The sequence below is a fragment of the Trachurus trachurus genome, assembly GCF_905171665.1.
Source record: "Trachurus trachurus genome assembly, chromosome: 16".
NCBI lineage: Eukaryota > Metazoa > Chordata > Actinopteri > Carangiformes > Carangidae > Trachurus > Trachurus trachurus.
The window spans coordinates 30,345,761-30,372,106 of NC_139902.1; the positions used below are offsets into that span (position 1 = coordinate 30,345,761).

The 26,346-nt window shown below is 39.6% G+C and overlaps 2 protein-coding genes across 2 annotated transcripts in view; one reads left to right on the plus strand and one right to left on the minus strand.

Annotated features, from left to right (window-relative positions):
- bmper (BMP binding endothelial regulator) overlaps positions 1-16,042 on the plus strand; it is a 53,648-nt gene extending 37,606 nt beyond the window's left edge. Inside the window, exons 11-16 of the mRNA XM_083989307.1 lie at positions 3,747-3,792; positions 4,535-4,698; positions 5,619-5,820; positions 6,573-6,915; positions 7,937-8,067; positions 14,760-16,042. Of these exons, the coding sequence (XP_083845433.1) occupies positions 3,747-3,792; positions 4,535-4,698; positions 5,619-5,820; positions 6,573-6,915; positions 7,937-8,067; positions 14,760-14,941 (1,068 nt within the window). The 3' untranslated portion in view covers positions 14,942-16,042. The remainder of the gene's footprint in view (positions 1-3,746; positions 3,793-4,534; positions 4,699-5,618; positions 5,821-6,572; positions 6,916-7,936; positions 8,068-14,759) is intronic.
- A 1,297-nt stretch (positions 16,043-17,339) lies between these two features.
- Positions 17,340-26,340, minus strand: eaf1 (ELL associated factor 1). The gene is made up of 6 exons (XM_083989362.1): positions 25,806-26,340; positions 24,291-24,385; positions 23,991-24,127; positions 23,562-23,734; positions 22,684-22,905; positions 17,340-21,404 (listed from the first exon to the last, which is right to left on the minus strand). Exons 1-6 carry the CDS (start codon positions 25,906-25,908, stop codon positions 21,355-21,357), a joined length of 780 nt encoding a protein of 259 aa, XP_083845488.1. The 5' UTR covers positions 25,909-26,340; the 3' UTR covers positions 17,340-21,354.
- Between the last annotated feature and the right edge of the window lie 6 nt (positions 26,341-26,346).

Below are 26,346 nucleotides of genomic sequence, written 5' to 3' on the forward strand. Positions count from 1 at the left end.
TAGTTTGAAACAAACGAAAATTATCTCAAAACAAGTTAATTTTTAGGTGATGAGTCTTATTTTAAGTGGAAAGAGATTAGTTTTGACTAGAAATGAGACATTTTGACAAGAAACCAGACAAATATTCTTGGTAAGAGTTTGAGTTTTTGCAGTGTAGGTAGATTCAGTGTTTTATTAATTATCTATGCAGACAAAAGTTTATTGATTTTATGTTTTTTTCTGTAATAAGTGAACTGTGGTGCTGAAGTCTTGAGATGAAATGTGCTGACAGGACAGAAACATTCCTGCTGGAGTTTGTAGATCAGTCATGAAGTCGGATTTTAGGACAAAGTTATTTAATTATCTCATGAAAAATCTTGTAATTTTCTTCACTAATCTGGTGTGAGTGTTCGAGTCAGCAGCTCGTAATAGAATAAAGCATCAACATCTTTAAACTTTCAAGATAATTTAGATCTGATGACAAGAGAAAAGGGAGATTTAAAGAGGAACTATGCAGGATTTTCACCTTGGCAGTGCTACGTTTGACCTTAATTAAACAGCTTCTGTGTAATTGTGATGGTCAGATAAATGACTTGTAACTTACTACGAGGAGAATCGAGGCTCTGCCTGCCTTCTCTTGGCCGAAATCCCACGTTGTCAGATCTACGCCTCTGACCCAGTGTCCCTGCTCTCGTCTCAGCAGCACCAACTAAGACTCAACTCAACAGATATATACACTCGTAACGCATATATTGTAGATATATATATATTATATATTTTAAAACCTTTAATTAACCAGGCAGAATCATTAAAGGGATAGTAGCATTTTTTTTAAAGTGGGGTTGTATGATCTACAAATAGCCCCTAAGTACTTTAATTGCAGTAGAAGACTCTCTGCACTCCTCCCGTTAGCAACGCCAGCCCATAGCTGCTGATCGGCGGGTGGAGGGATACATGAGTTGGTTAGGTCCAAATAAAAACTGCGGAAAAAATTATATTATAGCGAACAATGGAACTGTGTATTTTTTTTCAGGTAAAACCTCTTTTAGGCCGTGAAAATAGGCTGTTTCTTTGGGTCCATTCACAACACTGTATGTTGTAAATCTCTGGGGAGGGCTATGGGCTGGCGTTGCTAACGGGAGGAGTGCAGAGAGTCTTCTACTGCAATTAAAGTACTTAGGGGCTATTTGTAGATGATCATACAACCCCACTTTAAAAAAATGCTACTATCCCTTTAAGAACAAGTTCTTATTTACTATTAAATAATGTTATTAACCACTCCATTGCTTTCTCGCCAGCTTCGTTGAAAACAAATGCACATGGCCAGGAGGAGGGTTAGAAGACAGCAGAAAAGCGACCGGACTTGCATAGTTCCCCTTTAATGAATTAATCCAGCAACATCCACAAAAGACTGAGGATTTAGAGGTGTCTCTGATTATGATCAAGGTTTTTTACAACAATTAAAAAGTCTCTGACTGTCTTTGGTGTGGAGGCTCCACAGGATTAAATACTGTAACATAGATGATACAAAAACACAAAACAATCGTGAAGTCTCGCCGGCCCGAACGATAATGTCATGATAGAATATGATTAACAAGGTTTATGTTTATGTTTATTTGCATGATTATAAAAGCAACAATAAAATTGAAAAAGATAAAATAAAAAATAAAAAAACATGTGGGTGAGGTAGAAACCCACTACGGGCTTTTATTTAAACATCATCTATAAAAGCAATTGCACTAATAACAAAGCAAAACAACCGAAACAAGTACAAACGTTACCTGTCTGAGATGGGATGTATCACACACACCTGTCCCCACTTATGATGAGTGTGTCTCTCTCATACAGAGGTCACAAACACACACACACACACACTCTTCCCATGCCATCATCCTGCGGTCAGCGGCAGGTCGGCACAGTGTGTGTATGTGTGTGTGTGTGCGTGCGTCCCTTTGGAGACAGTGTGTCTGCGAGTAGCCTTTTGTCTGTGTGACGTTTGAGTGACAGCAAAGAAGAGGTTCCCTATATTTAGGCCCCTGAAAACCAATCTCTGTCACTGTGTGTGTGTGTGTGTGTGTGTGTGTGTGTGTGTGTGTGTGTGTGTGTGTGTGTGTGTGTGTGTGTGAGTGTTCGGCCTGTCAAAAGGCAGCGCTCTTCAAAGAGAGAGAGTGCCCTTTGTGCAGAGGTTAGGACTCTGGAGTGTGTATGGAGTGTATGGAGAACGTCTGTATGTGATGACAGAAGGGTTGTGTGTCTGTGTGTGTGTGTGTCTGTGTGTGTGTGTCTGTGCGAGCCAATGAAGGGCTTCCCTGAGGCAACAAAAAGTAGGTGTGTGAAAGAGTCCTCTGATCTGCTGCTGCACTTCTGATGGAAGTTGAAACATACAACACACACACACATACACATGCAGAGAGTCCTGTTACACACACACACACACACACACACACACACACACACACACACACACACACACACACACACACACACACACACACACACACACACACACACACACACACACACACACACAGGGTTCAGCAGTTGAAGCCGAGTATCGGTGTCTTTGTGGTCGTCCTGGTTTGACTGTGAACTTGTCACAACGGGAACTTTTTCCTCCGTTTCTCTCTTTCATTACGTTTCTTTTTCCACCTGTGTGAGTGATGTGATGTGATGGAAACACAAGAGTTAAAGCTGAGTGAAGAGATGACACACAAACTGTTTGTTTGCTTATATTTTTTTTTAGTTCTTGTCTATATTACTATTATACAGAGATGGACAGAGTACTAACTCGACCCCAGTACTTGAGTAAGAGTACAAATACTACTGGTCAAAATTTACTCCGTTACAAGTAAAAGTATCTCAGTCGACATGTTACTCGTGTAAGAGTAAAAAAGTACTTACTTTTAAAGGTACTTAAGTATCCCAAAGTACATGCTTTTAAATTTACTTTAAAGGGACAACGAGGAGTTTCTATTTGGTTATAAAAAAGTCTCACGTTAATGTGGATGAATCTACGTTACCACTTGTTAATGGGCCCATTTTAGATAAATATAACGTTTTGTCTCTATCGTTATTTTGTTATTATTAGTGGTGGTGGAAATGCTGGTCGAGCCGACCAGCGTTTCTTTACTTTCGGTTTCGCGGACGCTCATAAGAATAACGCCGCCGTATTACCGTTTATGGTCGGAACTACGACGGTATGTGATCGTCTTCGAACCTCTGACTTTAATTCTTGATGAATGAAAACATGAGTCTGTCTTGCGCCGGTCGAAGAATTCTACGGTGCGCGTGGAGGCTCATGAATGTAGTGTGAAAACGCTTCGCTTTTCCCTTTAAGTAAAAGTAAGAGTAAGAGTAAATTTCTTATTTTATTATTTAAGGAGCTTTTAACTCTTGTTTCTGAGAATGAACTCTTTGAAACCACCTGCACTGATGTGCTGCTTTTAGGGGTTAGGGTTGTTCAATAGTATTTTATAAAAAAAAAGAGCAGACCTGAAAGTAACGAGTACTTTTCAGCCTTCCTAGAAATTAACTTGAGTAAAAGTAAAGATATTTGTCTTGGAAATGTATTCAAGTAAGAGTAATAAGTACCAAAGAAATCTAATACTCAAGTAAAGTACAAATCCTCTGGATATGTACTCAAGTAAATTTACTCCGTTACTGTCCACCACTGCTATTATATTACTCACTTCCCTCTCTGTGATGCATTCACTGCCTGTCATCTCTCCTCCGTCTCACACTGAGTCTCTGTGCTTTGTCTCCTGCAGAATAAGATCCTGAACAGAACCGGCTGCTGCCCAGTTTGCACTGAAAGTGAGTAAGTCGCTCTCAACCACCACCACCACCACCACCACCCTCTCACTACAGCATCCTCCTCTAATCAAGTCTTGAATTAGAGGCTATGTTCAGTGTGTTCATGCAAATCCGTCCTGGTGCAGCTGTGAAATCGCTTATTGATTGTTTCTGCTCAGTGATTTAAAGACAAACACGACCGTATGTGAACCGGTTCCTTAAAGGCAACTGCAGCCGCTGCAGCGTTTCCCATGAGCTCCGTCCAGACTGTGGTTTGCCCTCGGGTCGTTGTACTTTGGTTTTTGGCTGCGAACTGCAACAAAAAAATCCCCTAAAAATGTCTGTAAACGCACAATTTCAGGACTTCAAAGTCTTCGTAACCTCTCGTCTTCATAAAGCAGAGTTTAGTTTAGTGGGTAAAACAGAAGTTTTACCACACCACGGATCCTGTTCCCACTTCAGAGTCAGCTCAGATTAGTGCCACATATTTCAGCATTTGTGATAAATTCTCCATCTGCTGCCGAGCTGTCAGACATCAGACATCAGCGTCTAGCTTCCTTTTTAAACTCTTGCATTTTTTTTTTTTTTTTGGGTTGTGTCTCGCTGTCCTGCCCAAAAACGCTGCCGCCGGGATTTCAAACCATCTGAGTTCAAACACCGTCTTGTTTTTCCCAGAACTTATTTTTGGTCTTTCTTCTCTTTTCCTTGTGAAACTTCAACTGTTAACTCCATCTTTGTCTTTGTCTTCGTCTCTCTCTCGCAGAGCCAGGTGTGTGCACGGTGTTCGGGGATCCTCACTACAACACCTTCGACGGCAGGACCTTTAACTTTCAGGGAACGTGTCAGTACGTTCTGACTCGTGACTGCGGCGGCGTCCCGACCGGCAGCCCGGGAAACAACATCAACAGCCCAGACTCCAGCTTCACGGTACGATGGGATTTAAGTTTGGGACATTTTTACAATTGTTTCACTTGTTGTCCAACCAAAAAAACTTAGATTTGAGATCCAGTGAACCAGATATTCCCAATTATGACCCAATAATTGATCAACTCTAGGCTGGAAATGCTGCAATCACAAATTAATATGATGACATATCAAAAGATCTCTAGGTTGCATCTATATTCATGCAAGAATCTAAATTCTTGGGGTCAGCAAGACTTTTATCTGAACGTCAACTCATCCTGCACCAGTGTATGTTTGGTTTGCTCCAACCTCCAAGAGCAAAGTCTTGGTTCCTTGTTTTATCTGTGTTCAACATTTTGGCAAATTGGCCCATTGCCATAATCCCTATAGTCATAGCAGTAGGTTTGTTACCTTTAATTGTCAGTGCAAGCTATTTTTTAGAACGGCGGAGCAGAGCCGTGAGCTGCTCAGAGCTACGCTACGGAGGCTCATAGGATTTTTTGGTTTCCCTCATTAAACTCAAACTCAACTCCAAAACGCTTTCGTGGACAAGTTGTGACCTGCACATTCACCACGCGATGAGATAATAATGAAACGTTACGAAACTGAGCCGTTTTCGAGGTAAATACAGAGACTGCTTGATGAAAAACTGTCCCTGAAGGCCACACGCATCAGCAGTTTTGCATGAATTTACCTCTAAAACAACTCTGTCTGGTAACGTTGTGTTATTATCTCATAGCGTGGTGAATGTGCAGGTCACAACTTGTCCACAACAGCGTTTTGGAGTTGTAACGAACCTACTACTATGACTACAGCGATTATGGCAATGGGCCAATTTGCCAAAATGTTGAACTATCCATTTAAAGAGACAAGACAGCTGAGGAGGTAAACAGCTTTAAGTTAATGTCACCTTTAATTAACTCTGATCTGTCACTTCCTCCCAGGTTCTGGTGAAGAACGACGCCCGGCGGACTCGCTCCTTCTCCTGGACTCAGTCGGTGGAGGTGCGGCTGGGGGGTCTGGTCCTCGGCCTCCACCAGCACCTGACGGTCCGGAGGAACGGCACCCGCATCGCGCTGCCCTACCACGGCCCCGGGGTCCACATCGACCTGGACGGGTATCTGCTGAAGCTCACCACCATAGCAGGTACAAACATGAACACACACACACCGATTGTTGGGTCATCTTTTATTTTCTGAAGGACGAAAGAAGTGAAAATATGAACTTTTAATCCTTAAATCTTTAAAAGAATAGTTCACCCAAAATTCAAATTGCACTCATTATCTACTCCCCCTCATGTGGACTAAGGGCTGGGAGAAGTTTCAGAGTCCTCCGTGGCTTCTCTGAGTTACGGGGGGGTCTCGGCGTAGCAGTGCATGTCCATATAACGGTTGCAAATGGATACCAACTGTCTTCCCGACAAAAAGACACACCAAAAAACATCCAAATACCTCCATGCTGCTCGTATGTAATGTCCGTCTTGTATTGAAGCCCCGAAATGCGAAATTGTTCCGAAGAAAATGAAATACGTCTATATTTCAAGCTTGTTTGTAGCGGAAGCTCCTCTTCCTGGTCCGTCCAAATCTCGGGAGATTTGCACCGGCGTCAGTGCGATTACTGACTTTTCGGAACAATTTCGCATTTCGGGGCTTCAATACAAGACGGACATTACATACGAGCAGCATGGAGGTATTTGGATGTTTTTTGGTGTGTCTTTTTGTTACGAAGACAGTTGGTATCCATTTGCAACCGTTATATGGACATGCACTGCTATGCCGAGCCCCGCTGTAACTCAGAGAAGCCACGGAGGACTCTGAAACTGGGTGAACTATCCCTTTAATTTACATTTAGTTTGAACTTTGACATTGTATTTCTTTTCCCTCCACCTCCACCTGCAGGTCTGGAGATCACCTGGGACGGAGACAGCTTCGTGGAGGTCGTAGCGGCGCCGCACCTGCGCGGACGCCTTTGTGGACTCTGCGGCAACTACAACGGCCACAAGCGCGACGACACCATGGGAGGCGACGGCCAGTTCAAGTTCGACGTGGACGAGTTTGCGGAGTCGTGGCGAGTGGAGGGAAACGAGGTTTGCTCCCAGCAGCCCCCGCCTCGCCGGCCGACGCCCTTCCTGTGCCCGGGCAGCGTCAAGGTCAAGTTCCGCGCTCACCGGGAGTGCCAGAAGATCAAGTCGTGGGAGTTTCAGAAGTGTCACAGAGTGGTCGAATTTGCACCTTTCTACAGGTGAGGAATAGGAGTGGGCAATGATTTTCAAATATTCGAATAGTTGTTCAGTTAAACAAAATCAAATCGTCTTGTCTGAAAAAATGTAAATGTTCCCTTTTTACTCGCGTAGAAGGAGAAACATGGAAAGACTTCTACAGCCATTAGAAAGTTCTGTGTGAAACTCTATCAAGTAAAAGTGAAACTTAGGCGCAGCGCAAACTCTGCAAGGTGCGGACTTTGATTAGAAGAGGTACCGGAGAATATTGACGTAGTTTTACGCCGGGAGAGGAGATTGCTTCCTCGTTTCGATGTGCTCTCATTCAGAATTAATTGCACAGAACCGCTATGATGAGAAGTGGTACCATCCAATATTATATAGCCTACCGTATATCGGCTTCTCATTTCAAATGACGAAGAATTGTGCTTTTGCTTGAAATGCTCATCCCTATAGTCCCTCTGTGGTAATGAATCCAAATAATGGTCTTAATATGACAACTACACACTCTGATGACATAACAACTTATAGTCATGAATCAAAGAAATTACATTTATCATCAGTCTATTCACTGAAAATATTATTGATTTTTTGTGGGGGGTTTTTCAAATCAAAAACCTGATCACCTCTACCAGTAAGGATACAAAGATTGAATGAGTGACTGAAAATAAGCACTTGAATTTTTGGATTATCATCATGGGTCACCATTTTTGATTGAACTTTACTTGTTGATGATCCTTTCTTTGCTGTTCTGTTCACCCTAATTTCAATCATTGTTAAGGTTTTTACTTATTCTTGATGTCTTTGTGGCTTTTATTATTTTATTTCTTGGATCTTTTCTTTTCTTCCAATTTTATTGTGTTTTACGTATAAATTCAGCATTGTTGTTTTGGGGTCCAGGACCTTTTTACTTATCCTTTGCTCAGCGACATTGTAAGTGAGGTCTCTACACTACTCTATAATGTGTTCCTGAGTTAATCTATGGTTCATCTGCTGTTTTAAAAACCTAATTTTAAACTAAACCGACCATCCCGTCCTCTGCAGGTCGTGTGTGACAGACATGTGTGAGTGTCCGGTTCATAAAAACTGCTTCTGCGAGTCCTTCATCGCCTACAGCCGAGCCTGCGAGCGGGAGGGAGTGCCCGTCCTCTGGAGGCCCGACACCGCCTGTATGGGTGAGTGACGGCGCTCGTGACCCAATCACAGAAGTGAAAGACAGGTGTCATCATGTCTAAATGATCTTTTAACATGAACATGGCTGGCACTGACAATGTCAGTTAAAACATGGCAGCTAGGGGTGTGACGATACACTCAGCTCACGAGAACGAGACGAGACGAGACGAGATTTTAATAAAACTACAATGACAAAATATATGACTGGACCAACAAACTTTTATTTAACCGAGTTGCACATGCCATTTGAAATGTTTTATTCTAACTCTTTACATGCATGATTGTATGCATGAGCTTTTAATAAACTAAAACTAAAATTCATAAAAGTTAAAATAAAATAACTTTTTGAAAACATGGCGGCCGACGGGTCGGACGTGCGCGAGTAGACAGCGCAGGGTTGTCTGCCAATTTAACTTCTACATTGGTAGCACTATGCTGAACGCTTCAAGTTCGAATTTAAATGTGACTTTGCCAGTGGACCTTCTGTTGATGTCACAATATTACTAAGAAACTTACTTTTGAGCCTGATACAGCGACCTGAAAAATCTACGTCAATCTTACTGAGTGATTGCACCTGCTGACTGCCTCGCGGAACAATGGCTGAGGGTAGTAATATTACTTTGCAAACTTTATGGGAAGCAGTGAATGGAAGTAAAAATGAACTCTTGCTCAGATTGACGAATATTGACGAACAAATGGCTCAAATACGCTCCTCAATGCACGCATTAAATGAACAAATTGCTGAAGTTCAAATCAGAGTGAGTGCGACGGAGGATAATGTGGTGGTCGCTGATAAGAAGATCACGGGGCTGCTTAAAACAGTGGAGATTTTGGAAACGAAGGTGGACTATTTGGAAAATAAAAGTCGACAGTCCAATCTGCTGATTTATGGCGTGATGGAGGGTGAAGAAGAGAAGAACACCGTGGCGTTTATTCGCCGCTTTTTGCCGGAGATCCTGGGCCGGGATATACAGGTGGAATCCCCACTGCAAATAGAAAGGGCGCACCGCATCTCTACACGGGACACATCGAGGATAAGACCTATCATCGTGAAGTTTGGGAATTATCAACAGAAAATAAAAGTGATGCACTGTGCCCGGGAACGAGGAGAACTCTTTTTTAAGGGCAAAAGGGTTTCTATTTATCCTGACTTCAGCGCAGCCGTCCAGAAGAAACGTAAACTCTTCGCTCCAGTGAAACAGAGACTGCAGTCCGCTGGCATAAGGTATGAAATGCACTATCCTGCTACGCTTTTTGTCAAGCACAGGGGCTCTAAAAAGAGTTTCAAATCTCCCGCTGAGGCTCAGGATTTTCTCAATGAACTGGAAGCGGACAGTGAAGAATCCCCGATGAAATGACTAAGAGAGAGATGATTTATTTTCATTACAAAGCTGATAGACTGCTAACTGTTGAGGGCACCAGGAGTCCATAATTTGTGAATATAGGGGAAAGTAGAATGTTCTGCTTTTCCTTCTCTTTCATTTGTGCTCTCTGTGCTTTTGTTAAATCTAAGATATAGACTACTATTTATTAATAGATGTCTGACAAAGTTAAGGTAGCCTATTATTAGACAGACTAAGTAGGAATTACCCCCCCCCCCCCCCCCCCTTTTTTTTTTTTTTTTTTTTTTTTTTTAATTTTATTTTGAGACAGACTTAGTAGTCAGGAATGATGTGTCTATTTGATTTTGTTTTTCTTTCTTTGTTTGTGTGTTTTTGCCCCCCCCCCCCCCCCCCTTTTTTCTTTTTTTTTTTTTTTTTTTTTTTTTTTTTTTTTTTTTTTTATTTCTCTTTTCTCTCTCTCCCCCATTTTGTTTGGTTAATAAGTATGAAGTGCTAAATGTAGTGGAACCTATATGATATTTAAATGGCAGACATACCCAGTCTAGATAGGGTAAGGTGATGGCTTATATCAGTATGAGATTGATATATGGCCAACTTTTGTTTCTTGTTTGTTTGTTAGTTTTTTGTGTTTTTGTTCTTTTTATTTTCAGTGTGGGGAGAGTTATTTTGAGACCACTCTTATTAGATGGTTTACAAAAGGCCTATTGGACTGAGGAATATTCTACACTCTGTCTGCCATGATAATGCCTCAATCCTCGATTAAAATCTGTTCCCTTAATATCAAGGGCTGTAAAAATCCAGTTAAGCGAAGTAGGCTATTATCCTCTTTCAGGAAAGAAAATGTTTCTATTGCAATGTTACAAGAGACCCACTTAACTGATGAAGAACATAAAAAGCTTAAAAAAGACTGGGTAGGGCAAGTGTATTTTTCTTCATTCAATAGTAAAAGTAGAGGAGTGTCAATATTAATCCATAAAAAATTACCGCTCATTATTGATCACTTTGAGGCTGATTTAAGTGGTTGCTATGTGTTGATTCATGGTTTCTTGTATGGTGAAAAAATTACTATCCTTAATGTGTACGCTGCTCCTGATATAAATGTATCCATCTTTACTACTATGACTGATTTATTGCTTAAATATAGTTGTCCAGTTATGATTGTGGGTGGGGATTGGAACTGTGTAACGGACAATACATTAGATAGGAACCCAAGTTTGAACACAACGAAAAGGAATCCTAGACAACGAGCTCTACAGCAAATGCTGGATGAGGTAGATGTTGTAGATATATGGAGGTTAATGCACCCTTATGATAAAGATTATACTTTTTTCTCTAATCCACATAAAACATATACTAGAATAGATTTCTTTTTGGTATCTAAAGTATCTACAGAGCTTGTATTAAGTAGCAGTATTGGGAGTATTCATATATCGGATCATGCCCCAATTATAATAGAGATCTCCATAAGTAAATCACATAAATATCGACATCCCTGGCAGTGTAATAGGTCAATATTGTCTGACCCTGAATGTTGCTCTATGATAAAAAGGGAACTTTTGGAATTTTTAGAAGTGAATGATAATGGGGAAACAGATCCATCAAACCTATGGGAGACAACAAAAGCCTATTTGAGGGGCCTGATGATATCGTACTGTTCTGCCAGAAAGAAGAAGTTTGTGGAAGAACAGAGGAGATTAGAATTAAAGCTACAGGATGCAGAATTGGAGCACAAGCTGACTCTTTCTAAGGAAAGCTGGGACAAAGTTTTAATTTATCGATCTGCATTTAACACATTGCAATCTCAAAAGTCAGAAAGAGCCTTATTCTTACAGAAGCACAAGAGGTATGAATATGGAAATAAATCAGGACATTATTTAGCTAATCTAATTAATAACAAAAAACCTAGTAATATAATTACAAAATTGAAAGATAAAAATGGTAAATTAGTATATACATCCTCTGAGGTTTCAAATGTTTTCAAAGACTTTTTCTGCTCATTATATAAATCAGAAAATTCAGGAGAAGAGGAGGGGATGAATACTTTCTTTCAAAAACTTAAGTTACCTAAAGTTAGCGATGGTGATAGGAAGAGGCTTGATGCTGAAATTACATCTGAAGAGGTTGAAAAAGCTATTATTAATTTAAAAAATGGGAAAGCTTGTGGCCCAGATGGCTTCCCTTCGGAAGTATATAAGACCTTTAAATCTATTTTTGTACCTGTATTAACAAATATGTTTCAGTATTCCTTTCAGGTTAGGAAACTACCTAAGACAATGCATTTTGCCACTATCAAGGTAATACCGAAAGAACAGAAAGATCCGGATAACCCTTCTTCATATAGACCTTTATCAATTCAAAATATAGACTCTAAAATATTGGCCAATATTTTGGCAACAAGACTCAACTTAGTACTGCCCAAATTAGTGGACACAGACCAAACTGGTTTTGTTAGAAATCGTCACTCGTATACAAATATCAGACGATTATTGGGCATTATGCAGTATTCAAGACTTAATATGAACAATGCGGTTATAGTTACATTAGATGCTGAAAAAGCTTATGATCGAGTAGAATGGAATTATTTATTTAGAACACTCAATGAATTTTCTTTTGGTAGCATTTTTATTGATTGGGTCAAATTACTCTATGCATCTCCACAAGCTGCTGTATCTGTTAATGGTTTGTCCTCCCAGATGTTTTCCTTAGAGAGAGGCACAAAACAAGGCTGTCCACTGTCTCCCTTACTCTTTGCTTTGATTATAGAGCCTTTAGCTGAGACTGTAAGAGTAAGTGATCAGGTGATGGGCATTCAAACTAATATCAGAACACATAAAATGTCATTATATGCTGATGATGTACTTTTATTTATGAAGGAGCCATCTAAATCTATACCAGCTTTAATTAAGATTATAGATCAATTTAGTACTTTTTCTGGATATAAAATAAATTATGAGAAGTCCCTGGCCTTACCTCTTGGGAAGACCTACAGTGATTCAGAATATCTGCCTTTTAAGGTGACCTACAACGGATTTAAATATCTTGGGATTTTCTTTCCGCCCAATCTCTCTGATTTAACTAAATTTAATTTTTTACCTGTAGTTACTAAAATCAAATCAGACCTTCAAAGATGGGTGAATTTACCAGTGTCGTTATTAGGCCGAATTGCAATTATTAAAATGAATGTTTTGCCACGATTATTGTACCCAATTCAGATGCTACCTACTTATATTCCGTTAAAATTGTTTAAATCAATACATGGTGCAATTCGTAGATTTGTTTGGAGAAATAAACGTCCTAGGTTAAAGCTGCAAAAGCTTCAATCTCCCATAAAAAATGGTGGCTTAGCTTTACCCAATTTTATTTATTATCATTGGGCTTCACAATTGAGATATGTCACAGATTGGGTAAAAGATAGTCAGGTTTCCTTTATAGATCTGGAAAGTATAGGACTAGATAACGTATCAATAGCAGACCTCCCCTTTGTATGCTCTAGGAAACTGCAAATTAAGATGAAGGATAATTTCATAGCTACAAATATATGCAAGTCTTTGACTAGCATACGTAAATACTTTGGTTTAAATCAATATTCATTCTTAGCACCCATTGCGAATAATCCTGACTTTGAAAATTCTTGTGTAGATGTGGGATTCAGAGATTGGAAGACCGCTGGTATTACAAAAATTGGTGATATGTATATAGGTGGTGCACTAAGGTCTTTTCAGCAACTGCAAGAAGAGTTTAAGCTTTCTCGAACTCAATTTTATCGTTACTTACAAATAAGGAGTTATTTAAACTCAATTTCATATTACAAAAGTGGTAGTAAGCTGAATATTCTTGATAGTCTCATCATGAAAGCAGCAACAATTAATAAGAAAGTGATTACTTATATATACGATCAGTTGCTTACGAATGATGGGACTATAATTAATATCAAAAATAGTTGGGAAAAAGACCTTGGTGCTCACCTAGATGACCAGACCTGGCGTAAGGTGTTAAATAATGCCAAGAAAATTACTAGATCAGACAAATCACATGAAGTACAATATAAGATAATTAACAAACTGCATGTGACTCCTGAAATACGTAGTAAATATGATGACTCATGTTCGGTAGCATGCAAGAAGTGTCAAAAACAACCAGGCACTTATTTTCATTTAATGTGGTCATGTCCATTGATTAAAATATTCTGGTCTACTGTCCAAACAGAGATAGAGAAGTTCCTTGGCATTAAAATGGTAATGGATCCTAAACAGTGTATTCTTGGTATCGATCTTTTGTCTTTGTCTAGTCAAACGGGTAAATTGTTGAATATTATGTTGTATGCCGCACGTCTGTCAATTTTGCATGCTTGGCTTGATGAGCATCCGCCTACGTTAGCAATGTGGTATGAGAAACTGTTATCAATTGTTCCTTATGAAAGACTATCTCATGTGGTGCAAGGAACCTTAGATGAATTTGTTAAAGAGTGGACCCCTCTGAGTATGTTTTTTGGATGCGAGTGGCCATCAATAATAAGTGTTGGTGTAAATTAAGACAACACCCCCACACACACACACTTTTTTTTTTTTTTTTTTCTTTTCTTTTTCCTGTCTTTTACATGTATTTGTGTTTTTGGTTTTTATTATGTAGTATTATTTTGTGTTGTATGTTGTGTTCGTGACAGCGGAAGGCTGTAAATTTGTGTTATTTTTCTGATGAGCTTGTCTTGCTGTCAATGTAAATCAAAAATTAAAAAGAAAGTTATAAAAAAAGAAAAAAATAAAAAAAATAAAAATAAAAAAAAAAATAAAATAAAATAAATAAAATTAAATATTTCTTTCTTTTTTTCAAGTGCAAACAATATTATGTGCAGTGTTTCCCCTAGGATTTTTTGTAGTAGTGGCAGCGCCCGTTCATTCGTTTTTAATGAGGAGGAGCTATGAAGAACTCAGCTGTGATTGAAAAGAAAAGCACCTAAACCGAGTCAAGTAGAGTTACTGTAAAGGTAACTGGTAGTGGAAACCCTGCTTTACATTGTTTTAACATTTAAAAAAAATAAAAAAAAATAAAAAAAGACAGATTTTTAATGCGACGAGAAATATCGTTGAGCTTAATCTCGCGAGATCTCGTCACACCCCTAATGGCAGCTCTTGACAGTATATTCAAAAAGTCTGACCATCATATCATCTTCTAAATTAATTTAATAGAAAATAATTAGATGTAGTTAGATTTCATTAAATGGTCTGTGTGAATATCATCTTCTATGAAACTATACTAGGAAAGTAAAACATACTGAATACTGTTCAGTTCAATAAAAGCAGATCTACTTGTTTTACTAAAAGTGCATTTTTCTTTTTCTTTTTCTTTTTCAGCCACCCAGTGTAAACACGGCGCCGTGTACGACACCTGCGGCCCGGGCTGCACCAAAACCTGCGACAACTGGAACGAGATCGGACCGTGCCACAAGCCGTGCGTGGCCGGATGCCACTGTCCCGCCAACCTGGTGCTGTTCCAGGGACGCTGCATCAAACCCATTTCCTGTCCCGGACGGTGACCCTTGTGACCCGGGTGGGACGGGGGAGAGGACATTTAGGTTCGGGAGGGACGTTTAGTTTCAAAAAATTAAATTAAAAAAGGGCCAAACTTGCCGAGAGAGGAAGAGTTTGGGAGGACACTAACGGGTCTGAGGTCGACAGATCTGATGCCACGAGGTACTCAGGGTCCATATCATATAGCGAGGAAGCGGGTAGGTAGCTGCAGCGATTGCCGCCACGATGGCGATGGACCGAAGGGAAATTTTCGCGAGACGGGAGGCTGATGATGATCCTCGCTGCTGCATTCAGCTTCTGAACTTTCTTGTGCCTCTTTGCAATATCGTGTACTGTTACAACAACAACACCACCAGCCCCCGCCACAGGAGGCGCTTATCTCAGTCTTGTAGAGGAAGAACTTGATTTCCTGAGACAGATTCTCAGGGGTCCTATTTGGAGATTCTACTCCGTCTCCGATATCTGAGGAAATGTTTCGACGTGCTGCCGTGGACCCTCAGGAAAAGAAAAGAAAAAAAAAACGGGGCCAGTGGACTCCTGTCAGAGCCAAAATGGCGCCCAAGTTGCCCTCACAAACACTCTACAGTGGGAAACTGAGCATCTGCATGTGGGATAGCAGAGAAACTCAACGATGCATCATATCAAACTATCCTTGTGATCCCCTATTCCATCATTTCATACTGTAAGCTAACCAGATTTATATGAAAGACAGACAGCTTTTATATTATTATTGTTCTAATTATTATTATTATATTATTATTTGTTGTTGATGTTGTTAATTTATATATCAGTCAAATGACACGTCGTAGCAAGAGCCAGAATCATGAATATAATTGAGTTATAAATGATCTAAAGGGAAACAAAAGCTATTTATGTATTTGTAGTGTACTTTTGTGTTACTGTTTGAAGAGAAATGCCCAAATGTGACTCAGTTGTTGCACCATCGCAGGGAAAAAAGTACTGTATTGTGTTGTGCTCCAGTGTACAGGTTGTTGTGGTTAGTATCAAACTGAAGGTGTTCATCTAAGCGTATGTTTCACTTGACGATAATTATTTAAGACCAGCAATATAATCTTTTATCGAAGTTCACTGTGGACTGTCTTTACTTTTTTTTTTTTCTCCCACAAGTCTCAGTAACCATGGCTGCCAGAGAAGAATATCTTACCTGAAGGTTGCTGGTTTAAATCCCTCAGAAAAATGATGATACTGTATTGAATGAACTGATGTTATTCCTCCAAATCAAGATGTAGCCTACCATTTCTTTGGAACTATTTGTTACAATCTGCTGAACTGAATACAATAATGTATTTATTTAACGGGCATTTCCAGTCGGACTAATTTTAAAATTGTTCTGTGCTCGCAAATTACGTCCTTTTTTGACCATCACTTAAATTTTGAATCGCTTTAAATCATTATTGTTCCTTTCCAGGTCAGAGAACAAACACCTTCAATGAACATTGAAAAAAAAAAAAAAAAACTATAGATTTTTTAACAAAAACGAATAAACGTCCACACGCTGAGAGTATGGATGGTAGGCTATGAAACTGATCATAGGTGACCTGATATCTGAGGTAAACATAAATTACGACTGGAAATGCCCTTTAAACCACTTTTAAATGCCCACAGGCAAATATCTAACATCCATTTAAGGGTGCCCTATCATTTTGAATATTTTCAGACTAGAGAACTACATTTTTTCCCCCAACTGTATTTACTGCGCATCCCCGTGTTGCCATGGTTGCCAGTCGGACTCAGACTTCCAACGGTTGAGCTGCGGAGTGATACAAAATTGTGTGCGTCGAAGTTTCGTTTTGTTCCCTAACTGTAGTTCCTAACTAAATGGCTGTTTGGCGGTAAATTAATCCAGAAAAAATGTTCAAAACAAGTCGTTAACTTTCACGGATGTTGGCGGGTTTTTTTTTGTGTGGCTAAAATCTGCATCCATGGCTGACCATCACTCAGGTTTCGCTAGTGGTGACCTCTCGTGGAATCGCGCTGATCCAAGTCTGTTGAAGGTACAGTGTACTGTTACTGTTAATTATCGATTAAAAAAAAACTTTACAAAGTTATGTGTCAAATAACCTACATGAGAGGGAAATCTGCTTTCCATTGAACTACTTTCAACTTCAACCTCTGATGAAGGGTTGCCATGTATGAAAACGTTCAACCAAAGATATAAACCGTCTTTGGTTCAACTGTTGAAGCTGACGGTTAATTTTGAAATTCCCAGGCATTATTCCTGCTTTTCGGTTTAAAAACAAAGTGAAGCTTCATTCGTGTTGGATTAAAACTTTAGTGCCATAAGTGAAAAACAAGAGACAATCCTCAGAATAAAACGGGCAAGACAATTTTAAATACATTCGCACACTTTTTAATACACTTCAAATTTGTACAAACATTTCATCACATGAACGTGTCACTAAAACAAAAAACATTTACAACTTAAGCACCAAAAATACAACAGAGTCCATTAGACATGGGGACAACTGTGTGTGATGAGGAGTTTTTTTGTTTTTTTTCAGGAAATAAAACTTCCACCTGCCTTCTGTGGTCGATAACAACTCAACACGCAGGTGGGTGGAGAGACTGATCATCCACATCTGGCAGACGATCAATCTCTCCCATAATAAAAAGAAGAAATACTTGGATCAGTAACTGGTAATCTGAGAAGCAGGATAAGCTGACGGCGGTCACAGTTTCTCGTACTGCGTTACTGTTTTCGTCAGTGACTTGTTGTGCCACTTGCAGCTGTACAATCATCTCTGTCCTGTTCTGTGCATTCATGAAGCAAAGCTGAACTTCACCCTAAAGACACTTTTTAGAGAAACACAGCTATGATATAATAAAACATCAGCAGCAGCAGCAGTTCAGGTTTCATCCTGTGTGATGTTAAACCAGCAGATTCATCGTAGTAACTGAGGAGTTTCATCCAAAATTCTGAATTTGGATTAAAAGTTCATTACTGAATATTGAAAATGAATCCAGATTTCCAATTAAAGATGCAGGTAATAGCAATTGTGAAAGCTTTTTTTTTTTTTGATTTAAAGAGTCAATAAAATTAACGTATTAACTGTATATTTGCACAGTTAAATTGGTTAAAAAGTGAAATATGGATGTGAAGCCAAATATATTATGTCTGCATTAAGTCCCTCCCTATAATTCACTTCATAGTCCACTCTATTTGATGCCATTTCATTTGAGTGTGAAATGTATTCACCACTAGTTCCTTAAAAGTGACCACAAATGAAAATAGCATGGTCAGTAGCAAATGTACTTTACTTTGAGCCAACAAACTTGCAATGCTGAGGTGCAAAAAAATCTGCTTAGTCACACATTGTACAGTAGAAAATGTCAGCTGTATGAGGAACATTGTGGTCTGCATGGGAAGTTGTATTGATTAGATTTGAACCACATACTGTATGTGAGACAACTGAAATAAACAAGGCTGACTGATTGATTTCTTTGCAGAACGAAGAATATTTCTGAATATTTCTTCAATGGCTGACAGGTTTCTGTATTTCCAGAAGCTTCTCCTTTGCCATCATAAAACATTTTTCAAACGTAAACTGAAGACTTTGATGTTGGTTGTCATTATACCAACTCCCAGAAATGGTCATGATTCAGTTTTAACCATTGATTTTTTTCTTTTCAGGCTGAAAAACACAAATAAATGGCAAAAATCTGTTATTTTGTGATGAAACTCCTCAGCTGTGTGTTTCTGACCTGTGTGAGCTGCTGCGCTGCTGCTGCTGCATTTAGCAACAATATACAGTACGACCAATACCAAATGACTTTCACCAACAGCACCACCAGCTCCAAGCAGATAAAAATGGAAGGGAAACAATCACTGACTTCACTGGTTCATCATCAGCACAACAAACACAGACAGAAAATCAAATCAAATCAAATAATAAATGACCACAATAACACACAGCGACTCTGTTACACAACACTTCCTGCTCTCTGCACATGACGACGTTGGGGGTGGGGGGCAGATGATCAGATCGGCTTCTTTGGCATTTTCAGAAAATGACACATTCATTTCCCAAACTGAGATGCTGTAAGGCATGGAATGGTACCGTGGTGCAGGTGTTTGTTTAATATGAAAAATAAGATCCTCTGTTTGGAAAAATAAAACGACAAAACACACGACTGATAACAACAAGCGTCAAAAGAAGAGCGGCCATGTTGCAAAAAAAAAAAGAGAGAAAAATACAGGAAAATAAAGCTCTTTGGAGGAAATAATTCGTTTTCCCTTTTCAACTTTCATAAAAGCCATTAACTCTGGTGATCACTTATCTGATTACATAGCTTAAACTGATTAATGACTGTCATTGATGTAGATAGAAGCATCAGTATCGATGCTGTAATACTATTAGTGGTCACACTTTTATGAGTCAGCATAATTTTTTCTTTAATAATGAATGATATTTGAAATAGTTGATTGGTCAGATGAGCAAAAAGATGAAACTAATGATGGTTTTAAAGTCAGCTGACCATCAGACCCAAAGCAACAGCAACATATCTCTATTAGATCAATTAGATAATACCACCTTAATAACATTCAGACACTCTCACTCACACTGTTGTCACGGCTTCATCTTTAGAGTTTCTCCTCAGCAGCTGTTTCAAAGCTTAGACAGTGAAGAACGTGACAGAGCTGAAGTAAAAGAGAAGCTGAGAGGAGCATGTAGCAGCTAAAGAAGAGGATGCACCTCAGTTTTACTGTTTGCTGATGATCTACTGCCACCTAGTGGTGAAAAAACAATCACTAAAAGCAGATTAAAACACCCGGGGGCCAGCTGCACAAAACACAAGTCTTCTTATGGTCTCCATCAGATGTTTTCTCAAGTATTTAAGGTCCTAAACTGTTGCACAGAAGACCCCAGCAAGCAACCAAACTAAGAAAAGAAACAAAAAAAACCTAACTATCCAAAGCCCTAATGGTAGCAATCAAACGTCTGCATGGAAACAGTAAAACTTAAAAGAACTAAAAGAAAAGAAAAAATCTGTGCAACTAACTTAAGCAACTCCCACAGTTAAGCAGAAATTCAACCTTAAATGTCTTAAATGTCAGACTTTAGTAGCATTTAGTGCTTTGTACAACCGGCCCTCGCACCTCAAACCCCAACTGTGGGTACATAATTAATCTTCTACTGTATGTGGTGCTAAATATCAATCACCTAAACTTCAAATGTAGTTTAAAGTTGTGTCCATAAATGGCAAGTTTGAACTCAGCTCATATGAAGATAAATCAGAACAGAGCAGCAACCGGACAGTTCAACTCTCTACTTAGAAGAACTGTTAAGTAACAGACATTTCTATAGTTTCCTCTGTGTCAATGAATCTCATAGCCTTTGTGTCCCTTCATCCCCTCTGTCCCACATACACAAAGTCACACAAGACTAGGCCATAAAATATTGTTTAATCCGCCGCTGAAAATAGTCCCCAACCGATTCACTATTTGCTTCTGTCTGATTAACTTTTCTAAAATTGTTTTGGACTTATTGTGTTTTAAAAAAGAGAAATTCAACAATATCTGTGTGGCTTGATTTTTAAAGGTTTGGTGGGAACAGAGGCAGAGAAGCACTGAGGAACTAACATGTTGTTGGTTTTGACCTTTACATGGTTTCATCTTTGACAATAAGGAAGATATAACCTGCAGCCTGATCCAATAATAAAGATCATCTGACAGTAGGTTGGTGTTTGTCACGACCTATTTTTTTAAAGATTTATTTCTCAAATGAGCAGCAAAATAGCTTAAAGTTATAGTAACCGCTGCTCTGCACTGACCTCAATCTCAACACTTAAGTTAGCAGATGATAAAGTAGAGTTTTCTTCTGGCAGCACAGTGGATCTGTGCAAAACATAATGTGGAGACGAATCCCACGACCTTCACTGATAATAAACAACGTGACGAGGGGGAAGAGACCGAGCGAGGAGTGATGATATCTCAGGTCGTCCTCTTCCTCGTCTTAACACGGAGACAAAAACCCAAACACAAACAGATGATACAAGTAGATAAAACTAGCTGCTCTACGTACAGAAAATATGTATGTGCACTCTAATATAGAATCTTCCAAACCTCTCAAGTAAAAGTTTCTTTTTCCTAAAGTTTTGCTGCTATACAAAACAAAATATACATCTAATAATAAAAAATACACTCTTAAAGTTCCAGGCTGGCCAGCTTTTAAAGGATATACTAAAATAATAATAATAATAATAATTAAAAAAAACAAAATACAGTCAACCCAAGATATACAGCTGGGGGTCAGCTACCACAGCAACGGAGCAAGTGAACCAGGCGAAGAGGAGGAGGAGGAGGAGGAGGAGGAGGAGGAGGAGGAGGAGGAGGAGGAGGAGGAGGAAGAGGAGGAGGAGGAGGAGGAGTGTGGGCAGAGACTGACCAGTGGAGAAGTCAGTCGTCGTCGCTGTCGCTGCCTGATTCGCTGAGCTGAAGGTCGTTTCCTGTGAAGAAGAAGAAGAAGAAGAAAAAATAAAAAAATAAAAAAAAACCATCAAAAATCAATTATTTTCTACTCCGACCCTGGTTTAAAGGGATACTTCACCCAAAATTGATAATTCACCAATCATCTACTACTCACCGTCATGCCAAGGAAGGGTTTGAAGAACTTTCAGAGTCATCAAAACGCTTTAGGAGTTCCAGGGGGGGTCCGGCTGGCAACGGATTTTCATATAATGGTGGTGGATAGAGTTCACTTTTGAATCGTCCAAAACACACACTATGAAACATCCAGATACCTCCATACTGCTCGTCTGTACTGACCCAAGTGTCTTGAAGCCGCCACATGGAAAAGTTGTTGGGAAAAAATGTATGTGGTCTCTGTTTTTATCCTTGTTGTAGCAGCAGCTCCCAGTGAAGTGATGTTCTTCCGTGTTTACAACAAACATCCAATGGTTTACAATAGGGATGTCACGATTACTTGTTTTCACAATTAATCGTGGTATTAAATGCCACAATTATTTAATCGTAAAGATTCCTAAATACCGTTACTTTCACAAAAAGTTGGAACCTTAGTGGCAGATGTGCGCAAAAATAAAGGTAAATGCACAGATACTGGTCCATTTAACTAACGTAACATTGAATTGGTAGGATTTTAAATGTTAGCGTGTCATTTTATTTAAAAAACAAAACAAAAAACCATTCAAATAAACGCAAACATTTGGTATAGATAACAATTCATGACCTGAATACTTAAAACATTTCCTCTGGGGATTAATCATTGGTCATATATTAATAGATACTTGAAATATTTTGTGTAAACAATGAGTATTGTAATTATATTTTGACTATATTTGATTTTACATATTCATAGTGTTGTGAAATTAATTAATGCATAATAATCGTGATAATCGTAATACCGTGATTATTTCTCTAACAATAATCATACCAAGAAAATTTATAATCGTGACATCCCTAATTTATAACGATGAACGAACATCTCGCAGCAAATTGCACGCAGCCACTGGGAGCTACTACTACAACAAGGATAAAAACAGAGATCACATTCATTTTTTCCCAACAACTTCTTCATGTGGCGGCTTCAGGACACTTGGGTCAGTACAGACGAGCAGTATGGAGGAACTCCTAAAGAGTTTTGATGACTCTGAAAGTTTTCCAAACCCTTGAATCCTTGGCATGACAGTGAGTAGAAAAATGGTGAATTACCGATTTTGGGTGAAGTATCCCTTTAACAGCAAGCATTCAGAAACAGTGGTGACTTACTGAGCGTGTTCATGAGCTGGTTGTTGCCCTGCTGCCGTTCAGCTCCTCCGTTGGCCACGTGGTGACGGGTGGGGGAGGTCTGGCTGAGCGGTCGCGGGGCGTCGTGCTCGCCGTCGCTGCTGCTGCTGTCGTCGCCGCTCCCCGAGGCGCTGGCCGAGTCGGAGGAGCTGCTGCTGCCGCTGCTGCTCATCTGCTCGATGACCTCCACCTCCGCTCGCAGCTCTGACAAACACAGGTGGAGGACGTTTAAAGGGATAGTTCAACATTTTGGCAAAATGGCCCATTGGCCATAATCCCTATAGTCATAGCAGTAGGTTCATTACCTTTAACTGTCGGTGCAAGCTATTTTTAGAACGGTGGAGCAGAGCCGTGAGCTGCTCAGAGCTACGCTACGGAGGCTCATGGGATTTCTTGGTTTCCCTCATCAAACTCATCAAATACACAATCCAACAACTCCACAACGCTCTGGTGGACAAGTTGTGACCTGCACATTCACCACGCTATGAGATAATAACAGAACGTTACCAGACAGAGTTGTTTTAGAGGGAAATTCATGCAAAACCGCTGATGCGCGTTGCCTTCAGGGACAGTTTTTCATCAAGCAGTCTCTGTATTTCCCTCTAAAACAACTCTGTGTGGTAACGTTGTGTTATTATCTCATAGCGTGGTGAATGTGCAGGTCACAACTTGTCCACCAGAGCGTTGTGGAGTTGTTGGATTGTGTATTTGATGAGTTTGATGAGTTTGAAACCAAGAAATCCCATGAGCCTCCGTAGCGTAGCTCTGAGCAGCTCACGGCTCTGCTCCGCCTAACCCACCGAAACTATAGGGATTATGGCAATGGGCCATATGAAGGAGGTGGGTTTCAGTTCGCTCACCTCTCTTGATGTCGTCCAGCTGGGGCTCTGGCGAGGGGTTATCCTTCGAAGGGGAGGGGGACGTCTTGACCCCGGCCCCGGGCTTGGTGGGGGCCCGGAACTGGGAGCTGGGCTGGCTGGACCGGACCGACTGCTGCTCGATCCGGGCCTGGATCTTACTGCTGCCCTCTGCCCTGTAACACACAATCACACAATAAAATGTTAAATAGTGACTAAATGTACAAACAGAGGCTCAAAGATTAAGTCTAGATTCATAGCTTATAATAGTAACCTTTATTTGGTACTCAAAAGTTGTCCATATAAAAAGTAAAAAACAGAATACAGATATAAAAACCATAATAGATCCACAATAAATAAATGAAAAGACAACCTACACATCTATATGAAAGATCCCTGAGGACAGCAGGACAACAAGCTTTGACGTCTCACCTGGTTTTCTTGACCTGGATGCTGCTGCTCAGCTTCTCCAGTACGAATTCCCCGGTGTCGTGGTTGATGATGAGGACACAGTCCTTCTGGTACGGCCTCTTGTTTCCTTTGAACACGGTCATGGGAGGCGTGGAGCCCTGAAACAGGAGCAGTTCATCTAAACATGTTCCATCTATGTTTGATTTCCAGACTTTTCTAGAATTTAAATGTTTGTTTGTTTGATTCATTAATATAAATGAAGTCAAAACCAGGAAACAGTGTTAAAAAAACATCTGTAATATTGTTTTCATAGAGTTTTACCGGAATGTGAGGTAATGTTATAGTAACTTCATCCCCTTTGCCAACTTGTAGCTCTCCCTCGCAGCTCGTGTCAATAGATGCAGGTTTGAAGTCATCTGGAACAGAAGGACACAAACACAAACTTAAAAAAAAAAAAAGGTTTACAACCAACCGTTTACCACAATACTTATCTGTGCCTTAGAAAAACACAGTTTGATTTCCTTATTGATGAGCAAATTGATCAGAGCTGAGTTTTTGAGTTTGGATTTTGGCTGCACGATACACAAAAAACTTCAGATTATGTTTATATGGGCAGACGTTTGTGATTGCCATTAACTCAACTCAATTGATATTTATAGCACATTTAAAAACAACCTCAGTTGCCCAAAGTGCTGTACAACATAAATACAATCCAGCCATATGCAACTTAAGTGTGAATGTTTTAATTTTTTGCTACATTTTCACTTAAAAAATATTCATTTGATGATGTGATGTTGGCTGGGTCTTGTCAAACATGTCCCCTCACATCTTGTGAATATAAATTATTCTCCAGCTTGTCTCTGTAGAAACACTTATGTTGCTGCCAATGCTTAACAATGTTGCAACACATCACTTTTATTTATTTATTTAAACTGCGTTTAGGATGTTGCACTTGGTTTTGCAATTTCGATTGCATCGCCATTAATTGTGCAACCCTAGTTAGGAAACTCTGGGCTCCAGACTAACTGTTTTTTACTCGGAGGACAGTGGCCCCTAACCTAAAATTTTAGGAGCGCAAACAGAAAATTTAGGGGCAGAAATCAACTTGCAAAGCAAATATTCACATTTCCTTTTCATTCATGGGCCTCATACATCTCGGCCTGCTTTGTGTCATGACATATTCCAGATTATTTGATTGTAAAAACAACAACAAAAACAAAAGAGCTAATTTACTGGTTGCACATGTTTGAGTAGATGAAAATTTTACTTGCACTGTCTCAAAATTAAGGGGCAATGTGGAGCCCTGAAATTAGACAAATTGAAGTCATGAAGTATCTACAAACCAATCTATCTATCTCTAACTAACATCTAAAGAAGAACATGTACAATATTATAGTGCACAATATTCAAGGAATATTCAAGTAACAGCATTAAAAATTTAACATAATAACACAGACTTGTGTATTTAACCTGTTTTAACAGCAGTAGTGCTTTATTCTCCTTCCTTTAACTACTAGCCTAACAGTAATAAATCAAATGGATCCCCTTGGGTCTGAAATAAAGAAATGAATGAATGAAAAACATTAACAAAACTACATTAAAAAAGTGAAAGTTGACTGAAACTTTAAACGCAGTGGGTGTAACGATGATGTTTTCTATGCAAATGACCAGACTGCACTTATCCACATAATTGACTCGGGTTGTGTAACAGACATCCTGCTCGTCCATGTGAGCAGACCATAATCCCACACAGCGGTGGTGATGATGACAATAAAGGGTTAACCATCAGTTTTAACACGTTTTGTCTTTCTCTTATGTTTTTGTTGACACACTCACATCTGATGGTGTGAAAGGAAGACTTCGGCCTCTTCTCAAAGCTTTCCCCGAGCTTCAAAACATGCTCCTCTTTGTCCAGCAGCGGGTTCGTGCTCCCGTTCATCTCTCCGGTTGTTCGTGTTTGTGTTTTATTTGTTTGACTAACACGTTAAAAAATAAATAAATCACATTTATCCGCGGTTGGTTTGGTCCGACGTGCTCCGGTTGTGCCCGGTAACTTTGAAGAAGTCCAAATTACAAGCCCAACTATGGGACAAAGTTAGCCTGCTGCGGCTAACACTTAGCACAACATCCCTTACGTCATCGGTCACGCCTCTTCCGGTTTGGGGTCCGACTGTGAAATGAAACGTTACGGATTTCACTTTTAACTTGAAAAATATAAACGTTGTTAACAAATTAAGTTGGTTTTACATCATTTAATTATTTTGTATTAGTATATAATGTATTTTCATCCAATATATAACGGTTGGTTGATAATATTGACACCCCACGCTAGAAAACGGAACTAATGGTTATTGCTACACGGATGGATTAAAGCGAC